The sequence below is a fragment of the Patella vulgata genome, chromosome 2 (assembly GCF_932274485.2).
Source record: "Patella vulgata chromosome 2, xgPatVulg1.2, whole genome shotgun sequence".
Classification (NCBI taxonomy): domain Eukaryota; kingdom Metazoa; phylum Mollusca; class Gastropoda; family Patellidae; genus Patella; species Patella vulgata.
In genome coordinates, this window is record NC_065880.2 from 44,531,676 (window position 1) to 44,546,775 (window position 15,100).

The 15,100-nt window shown below is 35.1% G+C and overlaps 1 protein-coding gene across 3 annotated transcripts; it reads left to right on the top strand.

The window, feature by feature from the left end:
- The first annotated feature begins 236 nt into the window (after nt 1-236).
- LOC126811649 (uncharacterized) lies at nt 237-15,098 on the top strand. Of its 3 annotated transcripts, XR_007675695.2 has the most exons (16): nt 237-463; nt 786-904; nt 4,224-4,445; nt 5,025-5,160; nt 5,895-6,152; nt 6,966-7,153; nt 7,370-7,388; nt 7,805-7,864; nt 8,721-8,818; nt 9,125-9,146; nt 9,464-9,519; nt 9,840-9,930; nt 10,223-10,266; nt 11,077-11,118; nt 12,023-12,257; nt 14,470-15,098. XR_007675695.2 is itself a non-coding variant. In XM_050537448.2 (15 exons), exons 1-15 carry the CDS (start codon nt 322-324, stop codon nt 12,110-12,112), a joined length of 1,587 nt encoding a protein of 528 aa, XP_050393405.1. In that variant the 5' UTR covers nt 237-321; the 3' UTR covers nt 12,113-13,473. The 3 variants fall into 3 exon arrangements, 2 of the variants coding, with proteins under 2 accessions (XP_050393405.1, XP_050393407.1); XM_050537448.2 differs by lacking the exon at nt 14,470-15,098 and having other exon boundaries at nt 12,023-13,473; XM_050537450.2 differs by lacking the exon at nt 14,470-15,098 and having other exon boundaries at nt 9,843-9,930; nt 12,023-13,473.
- Nucleotides 15,099-15,100: the final 2 nt, after the last annotated feature.

Consider the following 15,100-nt stretch of genomic DNA (forward strand, 5'->3'; position numbering starts at 1 on the left):
ATTTGAATAGACATGAGGAGGAAAAATTCTGATAATCTTTTAAAGAGTATATAAATTGATTTGCTTTTCATTTATTACCCGTCACTGTAGTTTAGGATTTATTGAAATACTTGAAAATATCATCATGTATTGGTCTGGACATTATTATTTCTCGCGATTTTCCTTTGTTCAACTTTTCCAATATTCATTCAGAAGTTTCTCTTCGACAATGACTTCTCTTTGATCGAGTCATTCTGATTAATTGTAGTTTAATTCCTTTAGGATGACAAAATAATTACGTAACCCCATTTTGTTTTGGTAGAAACAAAAAATCATACAACAATGGCAACATCCAAAGGATTATCTTGTAGTGTACCAAATGAATTATATTTACTCTATGTTAATGATGGAATGGGCGTTGCAGAGAGTATATTTAAGAGATTTCAGAAGTTTAACATAGTTGTCCACAGACTCAATCTGACAGGTAAATAGATAAATTTATGAATATTTTTATTTATTTAGTATATAAATGCTCAAGGAAATACTATACCGTCGATCAAATCAATTCAAAATGGCAAATAAGTGAAAATAATATATGGACTTTACAACTGGGGCTTGTCAAGTTGACGTTATTGTATCAGGTGTTCTAGAAAGAGTAAATATACCCCGCCCCGTGCATGAAACCCGTTGGTTAAGCAAACCGGTATATAACACCACAAGGATCCCGTTCCCTTTTTGATTCACGAGCATTAAAAGCTGATTTCAGGTCTATTATTATTCATCGTGAATATTTTCTTGTATTTTAGATGACGGCACCTCTAAAGTTGATTTGACCTCGCAATATCTTGTAGCTATCTTAGCCACACCAGGAATGATAAAGTTTAAACGATTGCTTGATACCAATGTCAGTAAAAATATCGTTGATGTATGTATACAGGTTTTGTATAATAATGGTGTTTGATGCATTTTGTATTATGATCCTGTCGCCCACGAGACACCAAACATAATTGATGTTTAAGTATCTATATTTGTTATTTTTAAACGTTTACTGCTGGCAGGAAAATGTATTATTTAGCGCTTCCCTTTGGTATGCAATCTGATTAAAATATACATCTCAATTTTAATACTTTCGATAGCCTCTACTCCAAACAGATCCGACCTGTTTACTGATCTAGATATATTATGTCTACCACAATACCGCGCACACTGTATGTACAGCTTAGCTTGACTAAACAGAAATCAAATGAAATGGGGTTTAACGTCCTACATCTCTACACTCGACTAAACATACTTATGGAAGGATAACGTTGCCAATATTATTTCATTGTTCACGGTGCAAACTGCAAATGTCAGTAGTTCAAAATACGTATTTTAGTTTTACAATTTACAATTTCCATTGCTCAACAATACCAATGTCACGGTGTTAAAATACAGAATACACTTTTCAATAATACAAAATACAGTATAATAGTTATTTTGCACATTACACCTCTGCATTCTGCATTTTGCATAATAGACAAATGCATAATAGAACCTTGCATAGTAGAACATATACCTTATATGGAATCTACGACGTACGTCATTTGCATACGGAAAAAAATCCGGCCTATGACGGAAATTAATGATTTACGCGATAAAGCCATAAGTCCGAGGTCATTAGAATGGGACAGAACTCGATTTTGTTAGTCTTCAACGTCCAGGCTCTATAATGTAATCAGTTCGACGATTAGAGGATTCTGAAAGATAATAGTCTGCACACTGATCAGCAGTGATTTTTCGCTAGGCCGCTACAATCACTGTTAAGGATGACATCGATGCGACTTAATGAGCCAGAAATATTAACTTTTTTCCTGCGACAAATTAAATTCTAAAACATTTTTTTTTATGTATTGAGAAAATAAATAAAGGCGTTTGACGTATTTATAGGTAAAAATTATTTCCTATGTTGTATAAATGGGTATTAAAATGACTAAAAGGCAGCATTCCGCCCGAAGCAGTAACGTCTTATGTAAACAATGCACGCGCCATTCAGCCAATGATTGACCCCGCGTGCTGTGACGGCACATGTTAAGGCAGTCATCTTTGACAGAGATATTACTACTCGTAATTCTCTGTGAAACAGATTGAATAGTCTGGTTTAACGAGACTATTCTTATTTGTTCTCATCGGAAAACCCCCCCAGATATTTCAAGTGAATCAATTTCTTGTTAAAAATTAAATTGAATATCTTATTTAATTAACAGCTCTCTAAAACCTTTTTTTTTTGGGGTAAGGTTAAAGAATCTTATAGTAACCGAGCGGAATCTGTCACCTGTATTCCAGCGCCCGGATTCGAAATGAAGTTAGCACACATATTCCTAGCGCCAATAAAAACCTAGATATAATTATCACGAAAATAATTGTTACCTTTATATTAGAAAATAACATTTTAAGACATATTAATGCAAAGTATATAAAAATATATAATAGACCCCCCCCCCCCCAAAGAAAATTTGCTGAAATAAAGATCTTGGAGCCACCAAAGCTACTTTAGAAGTTATTGTGTGCGCAGTGAGCTGTAACCACGTTATTTCTGGTCTTATAAAATAAGACTGAGTCCAAGTAACTTCTATGTGATTTATTAAACATAGATAAATCAACAAATATTTACAAGAAAGAGAGAGATCTGATCCGTTCTAAACCATAGCTCACTCTGTTTTTGAAATACAGTTCTACAAAATATATAACAGATAATCATAACACATTGACAATTAAACTATAAAATATAGCCTCTTAGTTGAAATCTAAAACAATAGTTCGTTGTGTAGAGAGATTGGTCAATGACCAATTCTTAATCTTTCCATTGTTTAAACTCCAATGATTCGTCTAAATTATATCTGACGTAATATAATAGCCAGTGGCTGGTTTAATAAGGTTCTATAGCCCAGGGCCCAGTTGACATTATATTGTAAAGAGTTTTACTCTATCTGTTTTTATAAGGACAATATGTCACTCATGCCAGTGTTGGTTTAATTCAACACGTATCTCACAGGAGAAATAATTAGGTAAATAAAATAGATTTAAAATACATTAATGGTGTCAAAGATATGTTTACCAAAATGGGGAATATAATATTGAATTTTAATATATAGAACTCATATCACTTATGTCGGTCATAGAGCCTACCCTAACTCGATTCCCCACATATTTAGTACGTTTACGGTAATATATCTCCAAAAGCCAGCATAGAAGGCTTCTGGATTTTTGTATTCTAGTAGTTTATTCATCCCTTCACTCTGTGAAATACAAAACATGTTGCCACCAAAGCTGGTTCGGGTGCTTTTTGATGAAACGTGGGCGTACTCCTTGTTTATTGTACCCACGAACCCCGCCTCGAATCCGGTGCAGGGAACTTTTCGGTGGTATAACTCGATACCCCAACATAGAAAGTTAATGAAATTTGGCATCGTCATACCTTATGCATCTGTCGATTTGGTGAAATAAAGATCTTGGAGCCACCAAAACTTGTTTAGAAGTCATTGCGTGCGCAGTGAGCCTACCCTAACCCGATCCCCCCACATATTTAGTACGTTTACGGTAATATATCTCGAAAAGCCAACATAGGAGGCTTCTGAAACTGTGCAGTCTAGTAGTTTATTCATCCCTTGATTCTGTGAAACAAAAAAAAAAAAACATTTTGCCACTAAAGCGGGTTTGGGTGCTTTTTGATGCAGCGTGGGCGTACCCCTTGTTTATTGTACCCACGAACCTCGCCTCGAATCCTGATCCTAGGAACTTTTCGGTGGTATAACTCGATACGCCAACATAGAAAGTAAATGAAAATTGGCCTGTTCATATCTTATCCATCTGTTGATTTGGTGAAATAAAGATCTTGGAGCCACCAAAGCTATTTTATAAGTTATTGCGTGCGCGATGAGCCTACCCTTACCCGATCCCCCCATGGTTTTAGCATGTTTACGGTGATATTTCTCTAAAAGCCAGCTAAGGAAGCTTCTGAAAATTTGTATTCTAGTAGTTTACGGTAATAGTATATTTTTTTTCATGAGGGATTACATTGAAACTTTCAATATATTCATTTCCCATTATCGACTTTTGAAGTATTATTGCAATAACCGATGACTCTTTATCTAAGTCTTAGGCTACATAATGTATTTTTAACGTATGCCAGAATACCAAATTTCGCCGGGGCATGGCTGTCTACTTTTCGAATTCTAAATATGTGACACTAATTATTATCATTTCAGCAAGCCGTTGACGTAACAATGTTATCAAAAGATATTTCTACAGAAGAGTGTCGAGCAATAGAAAATATATTTAAGGACAATGAACTAAAAGCATTAAACGTTGGTACAACTTCAGAATCATTTAGACTATGTTTAGCAATGTTGATGTGTTTCTTTGACGATGACTGTACACTAAAACCAGTCTTGAAGAAATTCATGTTTGCTCCTAAGAAAAATGTTTTTGTAAGTTAATACGTAATATTATCTTTCAGTGTATATACATTCTATTTTGAAATAAGCATGTGCAGGGGCGCCGGAACGGCGCGAGTGCCAGGGTACCAAAAGAGTCCGGGGGCAGGGTACCATTTGTATACACTGGTAGCCGGTCCGGCGCCCCTGAGCATCTGCATATATATAATTTTGATGTGGCACAATATTTATATTACTTTTATGCAATTTAAGGCGAGGGACGCCCCCCCCCCCCTCCCTCACCTCGTAGAATCTAAGTGTAGAGCATTTTTTAATTAAAAATCACACAACATTATTCTGGTTGTTTAAGTGAATTATTGAGTTGTGTTTCGTAAAACATTTTGTAACGGTCGAAAGTTGTGTTGCGTGTTATGGAGGGTGTGTGTGTGTGTGTGGGGGGGGGGGGTGAGGCGGCTGCCTACTTGAATGACTACATACCCCACTGTATGAGCTCATTAGACACTCAATTGAACAATTCACATCAAAGGTTATTCTTTTGATCCACTTGTATCTGCTATGATTATTCGCCCAGATTCAAGTATACCCATTCAAACATTGAATTTTTTTCCACAGCCTAAGAATAAAGTATTCATCATCGTAGACCAGGAGCTACTAAAGGACGAGGTAGCATTGATAGTGGAATTCGAAAATGGTGAAAGGGTCACAGCCACTAGAATACAACAAACTGTGTTTGCCTTTAGCCCACCTGGTAATATTTTTTAATTCTTTCTCCTAGTATTATAGAAAATTATACAAAGTTTGTTTGGTAGTTATAGATATAACATAGGCAATGGCCCAGTCAAGTAAAAACTGCGGGATAAGAAAACGCTTATGTTAATTTTAATTAAAATTCTATGCTATCACTGAACAGTTGAACAAATTTCAACTTTTAGTGCACGTAAAGTTAAAACAAAGCCAACAGACATACTACTACTAATAATGCGCAACTAATAAAAATAAATTCACAACTTCATTATTTAAAGGAGCTAAATCGCTATTCTTTGGCACCTTTAAATGGAAACAAATGGGTCGCAACGTATATAATAATTTAATATGAATGTATATAAACTGATTTACATTCAGTCGTTTCTGTTTTTATTGTCATTTCTAATCAGTTATGTTCGGCGAAATACCCAAAGAGTCCAAATTGAATGGCAGTCTTTCGCGTCTGATTATTCCAGGCTACACCGTTATTATTCTCCTACATGGGATATATTTAGCCTCGTTCATCGAGTTCCTTCATGCAAATGGCGCTCGAAAGCATTATGGCACGCGATTCGTGTGCTAATGTTAAAATGTTCACGTTGGGATAACAACATCAATGTTGATTTAAATTGACTAATAAGTCGTGTTTGCAATGTCGAAGACTGTGGATGATATAGAGTTAAAGACTTGGCTCCTAGTGCAGTCGATAGTCTTTTTATTTTAATAATCCTTTTACAGAGTTATATGATGTTGAAATAGAAGTAAAGGTGTATTGTGCAGATGAGTTGCTAGGAGTGGATACGTTGCACTTTATTTCTAAAATGAAATTATTAACAAATCTTCTACACGATGTTAGCAACCCAATAGAAGTTATGGCCCAAGCTTTAAATTCGACGGACAGTGAAAATTTGGATGATGACCTTGTTGACATATTTCACCAAAATAACCAATTAGAAAATGTATCTGGTTACCTTAATACACAAGTAGACAAACAAAGTAAGACATTTTATTATGTGACATGATACAATATAATATACTAGCGAATAACCCAGCGCTCCCCGGGTTGTGCCCGTAACTCCGAAACCGGAAGCGGTAGGCCAACACCACCTCGTGTATGTTACTCACCTATACACCCAATCTGATTAAAATACAGATCTATATTTCGTTTCGTTTTTTTTTTATAGTTTCGATGGCCTACACTACGTGAAGATCTGGCCGGTTATAGCGATAGGTCGCGTCAGAGGTCATACGAACGGCTTTTGACCTTATGACGCCAGACATTTGATTAACCAATCAGCATTGATGTTACTAGTGGATTACCCACAGTTCCGTGCAAAACACGCCTAAAGCTCGCCGTAACAGACCGCTTCATTAGCTAATAGCTCACATCATTCAGAACACGTCTTCAAGATCCTAGTATCGTAAAGACAAGTAAAGCGAAATTTTGAACTATAAAAACGAAATAGGATCTGTGTTTTAATCAGATTGCTTTACAACAAATTCCAGATTCGGGACGACCCTAATGTAGCTGCCAACCCTGAACAGAGGGACAGGACAAACGACAGTCACGCTAACGTGAACACACCGTCTTGGGTTTTCTCTCCGATCTTCACCACTGGCAATGGGCACCAGTCTGGAAAATCCCAAGAAACATTCTTAACTTATACCGTAGCTAGAAATTTACTCATTGAGCCACCGTGGCTCCAAGTCCATATCGTGGTTTGGATGATCGATTCTAGAGTCGAGCAACTAAAATTTACATGAACAGTAATTAAAATTGATCTATTAATTTTTCTGTAACTTACTTAGGTAATGAAGAACTACCATCTCTACTACATTTTGGTGCCAAGTATGGTTTTATAAAACTGTGTCAAGCCATATTACAATCCTGTATTGGACATATGTTGGTTAATTTGAAAAACAGAGATGGGTTAACACCGTCACAAATAGCACTTAATTATAGTCATCAAAAAATAGCTCATTTAATACACCAACATGTACGTATATTATTATGTAATTTAGACTCTCTATTTGTTATTGGTAATTCGTTTCATTTTAGTTTCATACTAGTTCCGCTTCGTGTCTTTAAAAAAAATCGATAGAACAATAACATTATCCATAGACTAGAGACCAGTTTAATTATTATTTTCAGTTCAAGAAACTTTGTTCTTTTATTGTTTTTGTTTAATTTTGATATGTTATTATTCTTTCAGACTGAACCTAGTCACAAAGGTAAAATTTTACAATTTACAAGATATTGCATAGAAAGAAATTTCAAATGTAAATACATTAATAAATACAACAAAGCATGACCATATCACACATCTACAACAACTGGGTGACCATTCTTATTGTTCAGCGAAATTTGAAAAAATAAGAAACAATTTTCTTTCAGACGACCCAGAGGAGTTGGGTGACCGAATGGTTAACACGTGTGCGTTGGACCAGAAGGTCTGTCATTAAGTCAAGTGGCGTGGGAGTAGGGTCGTCTGTCCAGCCTCGTGGGTTTTCTCTGGGTCCTCCCCCCCGCCCGCTAAATATACTTCGCGCAAGCGAATTATAGAAATAAAATTAAACCATGTTAGTACCGAAATGACCTAGTTTGTGTCTAGTGGACGTTAAACCCCATTTATCTCTCTCTCTTTCAGTCGACACCCCTGAACCAGTTTACGTTGAAATGGGAATAAATTTGGTCGTCCCGAAAGAAAGTAAGTATAAATCATTAATATATATATATATATATATATATATTAAAGTATAACCATATGGGGGTGTGTGTGTTGGGGGGTGGGGGTGGCTAAATAAGTACCACGCAAGTAACTATTGACTAGTTGTGTTTTAATGATAAACAATTTCACTAAGGCCATGGAGAGATCTGTATAATTTGTCCTACCAAGGCGCTACCTTTAAAGACATGCCTACTAAGAATTGTTAAAAAGTCAAAAATGGCCAAAAATATTTAAATCGGCTCCCGTGTACAAACTGGGTAATCTATTTGGACTAAAAACATATTCAAACTAATTAATCTATCAAAATACCACAAGTTATAAAAAATCTATTTTTAGAAGCTAAGTTTGTCACCTAACTTGATAGAGGTAGGATCCATTTTCAGAATATATTTGTTGTTACTTACTGTCCATTTACCATACATATTGAAGCCTATAAGTAAATTCTTGGATTATCTTCTGCAAACTTCTTTTTCCGCCGTTTAATTGTAGAGTCTGCTGTACGTTTACCCCCCCCCCCCACCAATGTTCCCAAAACCGCATAACCATTCGATCAAGAAATTACAACCTCTCCCTAGGTCAAACGGTCAGTCAGACAACAGTCGGGTTGCCATGTTAGTGATACCCTGACATTTTTGCCTAGTGCTTACCCCATGGGTGTTTTTCATGGAATCCGGTATTTTTGTATAGTGAGATTGGGCGTCTCTACTTTCTATATATATCAAATTTGCTATACTTTTATTGGAAATGACTACCCTATAAATACTTTGATGAGAATGTATCTTTAAGTGTTCATGTTCAACCACATATATTACAATATATTTTGTTCTGTTTACAGTTGGTCGATCATTATCAACAGGGGATATGTATATAAATCGACCACTACCCAAACCACCAGTATTTAGATCTGTATCATCGAATACGTCAAAGCAACAGGTTAGATAAAGAATTTAAGCCCATAATAATATACAAAAGTACGTACATAAAAACATATCGACAAATTCTATTGATTTTATGTGGATTAGACACATAAAATAATTCAAGTTTTAAAGTTTTTTGCTACTCGAGTGTTATTAATATTATCAGGAGTTTTCACAATAAAACAGAACAGTTTGTGTTTGTTGATATTTTAATTTAAAACTTTAGAATATCAAATATTATGCTATCTCTTTGGGTGTTGTTTATTAGATATTTTATGATAATATTTTATTTATTATACTTTCTGTCATTTCATATAAACAGACATTCGATGATACTTATGTTGGTAAGTAGAGACGTCGTAGCCATATACCAATCATTCGTTGACGATTTTCTTAATAATTTACATTGTTATTTAGGCGCTATTGATTAAACGTTAATCTGAAATGAAAGATGATCCGATTCTTTATTAATATTATAATAATAATGTTTAGGTAATGAGTGGTTGTTTTAGTATTTGTATACCCTTATTTACACATCTATTACAATCACATTTATTTTAATATTCTATTTTAATTGTGACAAGTATTTTCAAATAGAGACTTTTGACAAGATGTCTTGTGGTTACGTGAAAATGGAGTTATACGTTATTCTTACTTTCAGTACCGTTGTTGCAAAGAAGTGAACCGGTGATACGAAGATTGTCTCCTCCTCATTCAGTAAATATGTTATTTTTTCTATATTGGGCGTTCAGTGGTGTAGAACGGAAGACATGACAAACGACCACGTATAGTCGTTCGGATAGTACGGAAAACCGAGCCCCGTGTACACATTGGCGTGCACGCAAAAGTAGGACGCTAAACCCCATTTCATATCATTTCACTTTTCTATGTATTATCACTTTCACTAATAATATATATGTAGTCACTTTTAATATTTTTTTCTATGCCAAATAAGCGTCAACTCACACAATTATCAAAAGTGTATTGTATAACAGAACTTGCATAGATTAACCTACAAACCTGATTGTCATTTAAAGCAGGATGTTCAAGAAGATGTTTTTAAAAACTTTGACGTTGTAAATCCTACATTTCTAAATATTGATGCACGTCCAAGAAGTGATGACAGTGGTAAGTTGAAATAGGTTCTTTACTTGCCAGTTACAGAATCCACTAAAGTCTTGCCTCCGGCAATGCTATCAGAATTCTTCCCTATAACTGTATACCAAACTCATCAGCAGCGCTATCATATCATCAATATGGAACAGTGTGCTAGCATACTTTTTTTTATAAATGCGAATGATTTCTTATTTTGCTATAATTCATAAAATTAGATATTTCATATTTCTAATATTCTGTTCAAAGCAGTCTTATCTATAAGAATATTTTTTTTTCCAAACGCAACGCCATTATATAATTTCAGGTCTAGGTTCAAACTGTGATTCATTTGGTGGCCACAATACAGAGGTAAGGACAACAGGTTATTTGCTACTTATGATAGCCCTATGTAGAAGTTATCAAAACGGTGTGGAAGCTGTTCTAGAAGATGCATACTTTGTCCATGTTGTTGTTTTTTGTGTTTAACGTCCGCTTCCACCGAAGATGATATCGCAGACAAGTCTTATTTTTCATTTGTATCATCTTAGCGCACGCGCATGGGTCTTTTCTGTGGGAGAAAACCGGTGTACTCGAAGCAAACACGCAAGGTTGAGAAGGCGCCCCTATCTCCAAGCTATACATACGATCACACCAGGGATCGAGACCACAACCGCAAGCCAGAGGTGACCGGTCAGCTATAGGTCCCAACCCCCTACTTTTTCCACTAAACCTGTAACTACTTACAGCCAATCTGTACTCACCACGCTCAAATTATTATCAGAATTATATAATGCCAGAAGAATTCACAAGAACGCATTGGCTAATCTGAGAGAAATTATAAGAACATAAAAGAGGTAAACCTCTGTAATTTTATAGGTAAAAATGTTTTCAATTGGGGTCATTCGAAGTGTTATTTCGGTTAATGGTAGGAACAGATTACTACTTTAGTTCAATTACTTCGTCCACGCAGAATAGGTTATATTTTAACACAGGCTTTATCAATAGACGTAAAATTTTCAATGACGACAGATTGCAAACCAGGCACAAACCATCAAATACAATCTAATAATAATTATTAAAAAAAAATTCTTTAAAACTCAAATCAATGAGGTCTGGTCATTTTAGGAAATGTTGATATCGAGTGTTTTGAGTTTCTAAAGAACGGTATTACATTTCCAGGTTTTGGGGAATCGCATCAGTGAGCAGAGCTGGCACTTAAGGGTAAGTAGAGATGGTGTTTCCATGGTGAACAATAACGAAATGTTTAGCTGGGGTTTAGATGCGGGTTCCCACCAACACATTAGTCTCTTTTAAAGTTAGCGGGGGGGGGGGGGGGGGTGGATGGCCGAATGGTTAGCACGTGTGTGCTGTATCATAAGGCCTGTCATTGAGTCAACTGGCGTGGTTTCGAATCCCCGGTTGTACGTGACAAGAAGTAGGGTCGCCTGTCCAGCCTCGTGGGTTTTCTCCGGGTCCTCCGGTTTCCTCCCACTGCTAAAGACCCCTACGCGCAAGCGAATTATTGAAATAAAATTAAACCATATGTTAGTCCCGAAATGACCTAGTTTGTGTCGAGTGGGCGTTAAACCCCATTTCTCTCTCTCTCTCTCTCTCTCTCTCTCTCTCTCTCTCTTCTCTCTCTCTCACTCTCTCTCTCTTAAAGTCAGCAAAAATAAACAAATAAAACAAGTAGGTAAACTTGTTACGACAATCTGTTTAAATCCATGGGGCTACAGCGGATTCATAGTGAGATAACTGTGCACCCGCCTAAAATATCAATGGTTTGACATCGTCAGGTGTAACACCTTGTGCTATGACCGAGATTCGGTCACAGACATTTCATCGAAACAAAACAATATAGCGCCTGATACACCTCGTCACTAATACATAAAATATAGTATATTCAAGATAATGTAAACAGATATATTTTAATACCTTTATTAATGCATGTGGGTTTAGTCTATAAAGACAAGTAGGAGAATACACACATTTTTTTGCCGTGAAATATAATCTTATATGCAGATTAACATGTTAGTCTCAAAATGACCCCAATATTATATTGACGAGAGATTACATTCCTTACATGCCTGTTTAGTTTTAATGATGATTTTATCTTATTTGCTAGATCGCCAGTGGAAAAAGGGCCAGCAGAATCTGGAATGATTGTAATATCAAATTACCGGAAAACCAGGATAGTAACGACACTCATCTGTGATCTCTTAAAACAACCAAAACAAAAAATACCTAAACCAGAATATGAACGTTACTTATTTGTGTTTTCTAACTACAACTACGTGTAAATCGAACTTGACCAGAGATCAACTGCTTCTGTTGCTGCTCTTTGTGATTAACAATTACTGGTAAAACAACTACAATATGGTCGACACTTATCTCTTGTTCCTGATTACAACAAAACCAAATATTAATCTTACCAGAATGTGTAGCGTCGATTAAATGCATTATATTTTTATATATAGGAATCGGGGGGGGGGGGGAGCACACTCCCTTAAAAGAGTAGCATAGGCTGAACAGGTCGGTAGATCTGTGTATCTGTTGAATCAAAAGATGATGCCGGTGGAGGGAAAGAGTAGATATTAACAGATATTTAAAAATCCCCACTCATTTGATAAAGGATCTTTTAACCCGAAATGTTATAAAGATGAATAAACCTCTCATTTAGACCTAAAATCTATTCTTATTGAGTGGGAATTTGTATCTATTTTTATTAATAGTTCGCAATGAACCTTTTACGACGGCCTATTTCAGGGTAGCTTATGTGCATGTCTGTTTATTTATTAGTTCGTAAAAGTTTCTATTTGCTTAGAATATAACTTCATTCAACAATAAACCTTTTTTGATTGCTATTTTAATACTAACATAAATTATTGTCAGTGAGCTAAGACAGGGTGATCTCTACACGTGAGTGTTTGTTGTATTATTGGCCGATCTGTGTCAAACTTTTATTATTACAACATTAAGATAATTGATGATTTAACCATCCGCTCACAGGCTAATATAACCACAAGAAACTATTAGTGAATTGGGATAATACTTGCTGCGTTTTATTATTACATACCACACACATTTGTATGGTGGCTGATAGTGACCATATTAAATATCACCCTTTTCATAACACGACATCACGACGGTATTGACGCAATCACACGACACTTTATTCTGTCGTAACATCGTGTTACTTTTGTCGTAACGTCGAGGTGTCGGCTTAGTCTCTTTCTACAAGTCACAAAAATAAAGCTGTACTCATTACATCATATTAGAAACATATAAATAAGACTCGTGCAAAAGAGATACTAGGAAAAAGTTGATTAATTATTTGTTTTCTCAAAATAATGAAACATTTTGCGTCCAAAAATGAATTATATTTGATATTATATTTAAAAAAAATCTAGAATTACAATAGCAGGACCAAAGTGAGTTAGCTATGTTATTATTATTATTATTATTATTACAGCATATTTATAGTGCACCCTTTCATATAACATGTTCAGGGGCACTTTACAAAGTGACAATGTAAATCACACAAAAACAACAAGATTATGGGCATGTTAACGATTGTATACAGAGTCAGTTAAAAGCCTGATTAAATAAATGTGTTTTAAGTTGTTTTTTAAAAGAATACAGAGATGTACAACATCTTAAACTAAATGGTAGATTATTCAATAAAACAGGTGCTTGATAACTAAAAGAGCGCTGACCATAGGAGACTAGTTGAACAGTTTTGGGCTTTAAAAGTAGTTTATCTGATGTACCTAATGTTCGGCCAGGTGTATAAAGTTCTAAAAGATCTGAGAGGTAAACAGGAGCTAAATTATTTAAACGTTTAAAAGTAAGTAATAAAATCTTAAAATCAATTCGATATTTAACAGGTAACCAGTGTAAATTATATAAAACAGGAGTTATGTGGTCACATTTCTTAGTTAAAGTAACAAGTCTAGCCGCAGTATTCTGTACTTTTTGTAATTTATCTATAAGCTTTAAAGGTAAACCAACTAAAAGTGAATTAAAGTTATCTAATCGAGAAGTGACCAGAGAATTAACAAGTGACTTAGTGGCCTCTACAGTTACACATTTACGTATTTTACCTATATTTCTAATATTAAAATAGCACAATCAAAGATAGCGCCAATATTACGAGCAGAATAAGATGAAAATATATCACAATTCACATTTGTTTTATTACACTGTGCATCCACCTAAAATATCAATGGTTCGACATCGTCAGGTGTAACACCTTGTGCTATGACCGAGATTCGGTCACAGACATTTCATCGAAACAAAACAATATGGCGCCTGACACACCTCGTCACTAATACATAAAATATAGTATATTCAAGATAATGTAAACAGATATATTTTAATACCTTTATTAATGCATGTGGGTTTAGTCTATAAAGACAAGTAGGAGAATACACACATTTTTTTGCCGTGAAATATAATCTTATATGCAGATTAACATGTTAGTCTCAAAATGACCCCAATATTATATTGACGAGAGATTACATTCCGTACATGCCTGTTTAGTTTTAATGATGATTTTATCTTATTTGCTAGATCGCCAGTGGAAAAAGGGCCAGCAGAATCTGGAATTTTGATAAATTGAGAGAAGATGGACAATTAGGTGTAAATGAAATATATAATTGAGTATCATCGGCATACAAATGAAAGCTGAGACCATATTTTCTGACAATATCTCCTAATGGTGACGTATAGAGGGTAAATAAAATCGGACCAAGAACAGAACCTTGGGGAACCCCAGATGATAAAACAGATTCAGACGACGATTTGCAATTAACTAAAATACACTGTTTTCTACCCACAAGATAGCTCTCTAAAAGATTTAATGCAGAGCCACAAATACCGAATTTAAATTGAAGTCTACGTAGAAGAATGGAAGGGTCCACCGTGTCGAAAGCAGCAGATAAATCTAATAAAATTAAAAATGTACATTTTCTATTATCAATTTCCATTAAAATATCATTTGAAACCCGGGTTAAAGCTGTTTCGGTACTGTGAAATTGTTTATAAGCACTTTGAAATGGTTCATACAAACAGTTATCATCTAGATGGGCCTTTATCTGAGAAGCAATACATTTCTCCAATATTTTAGAAATAAAACTTAAGTTAGAGACTGGCCTGTAATTTTTAAAAACATTAGGATCTAGTGTAGACTTTTTAATTAAAG

What these genes read in the sequence shown, in the direction of transcription:
- LOC126811649 (XM_050537448.2), top strand. Translation starts at nt 322, where the DNA reads ATGGCAACATCCAAAGGATTATCTTGTAGTGTACCAAATGAATTATAT. An exon ending in GTTTGCCTTTAGCCCACCTG is followed by an intron (nt 5,161 to 5,894) that starts GTAATATTTTTT and finishes ATCCTTTTACAG; the next exon opens with AGTTATATGATGTTGAAATA. An exon ending in TCCAAGAAGTGATGACAGTG is followed by an intron (nt 9,931 to 10,222) that starts GTAAGTTGAAAT and finishes ATATAATTTCAG; the next exon opens with GTCTAGGTTCAAACTGTGAT.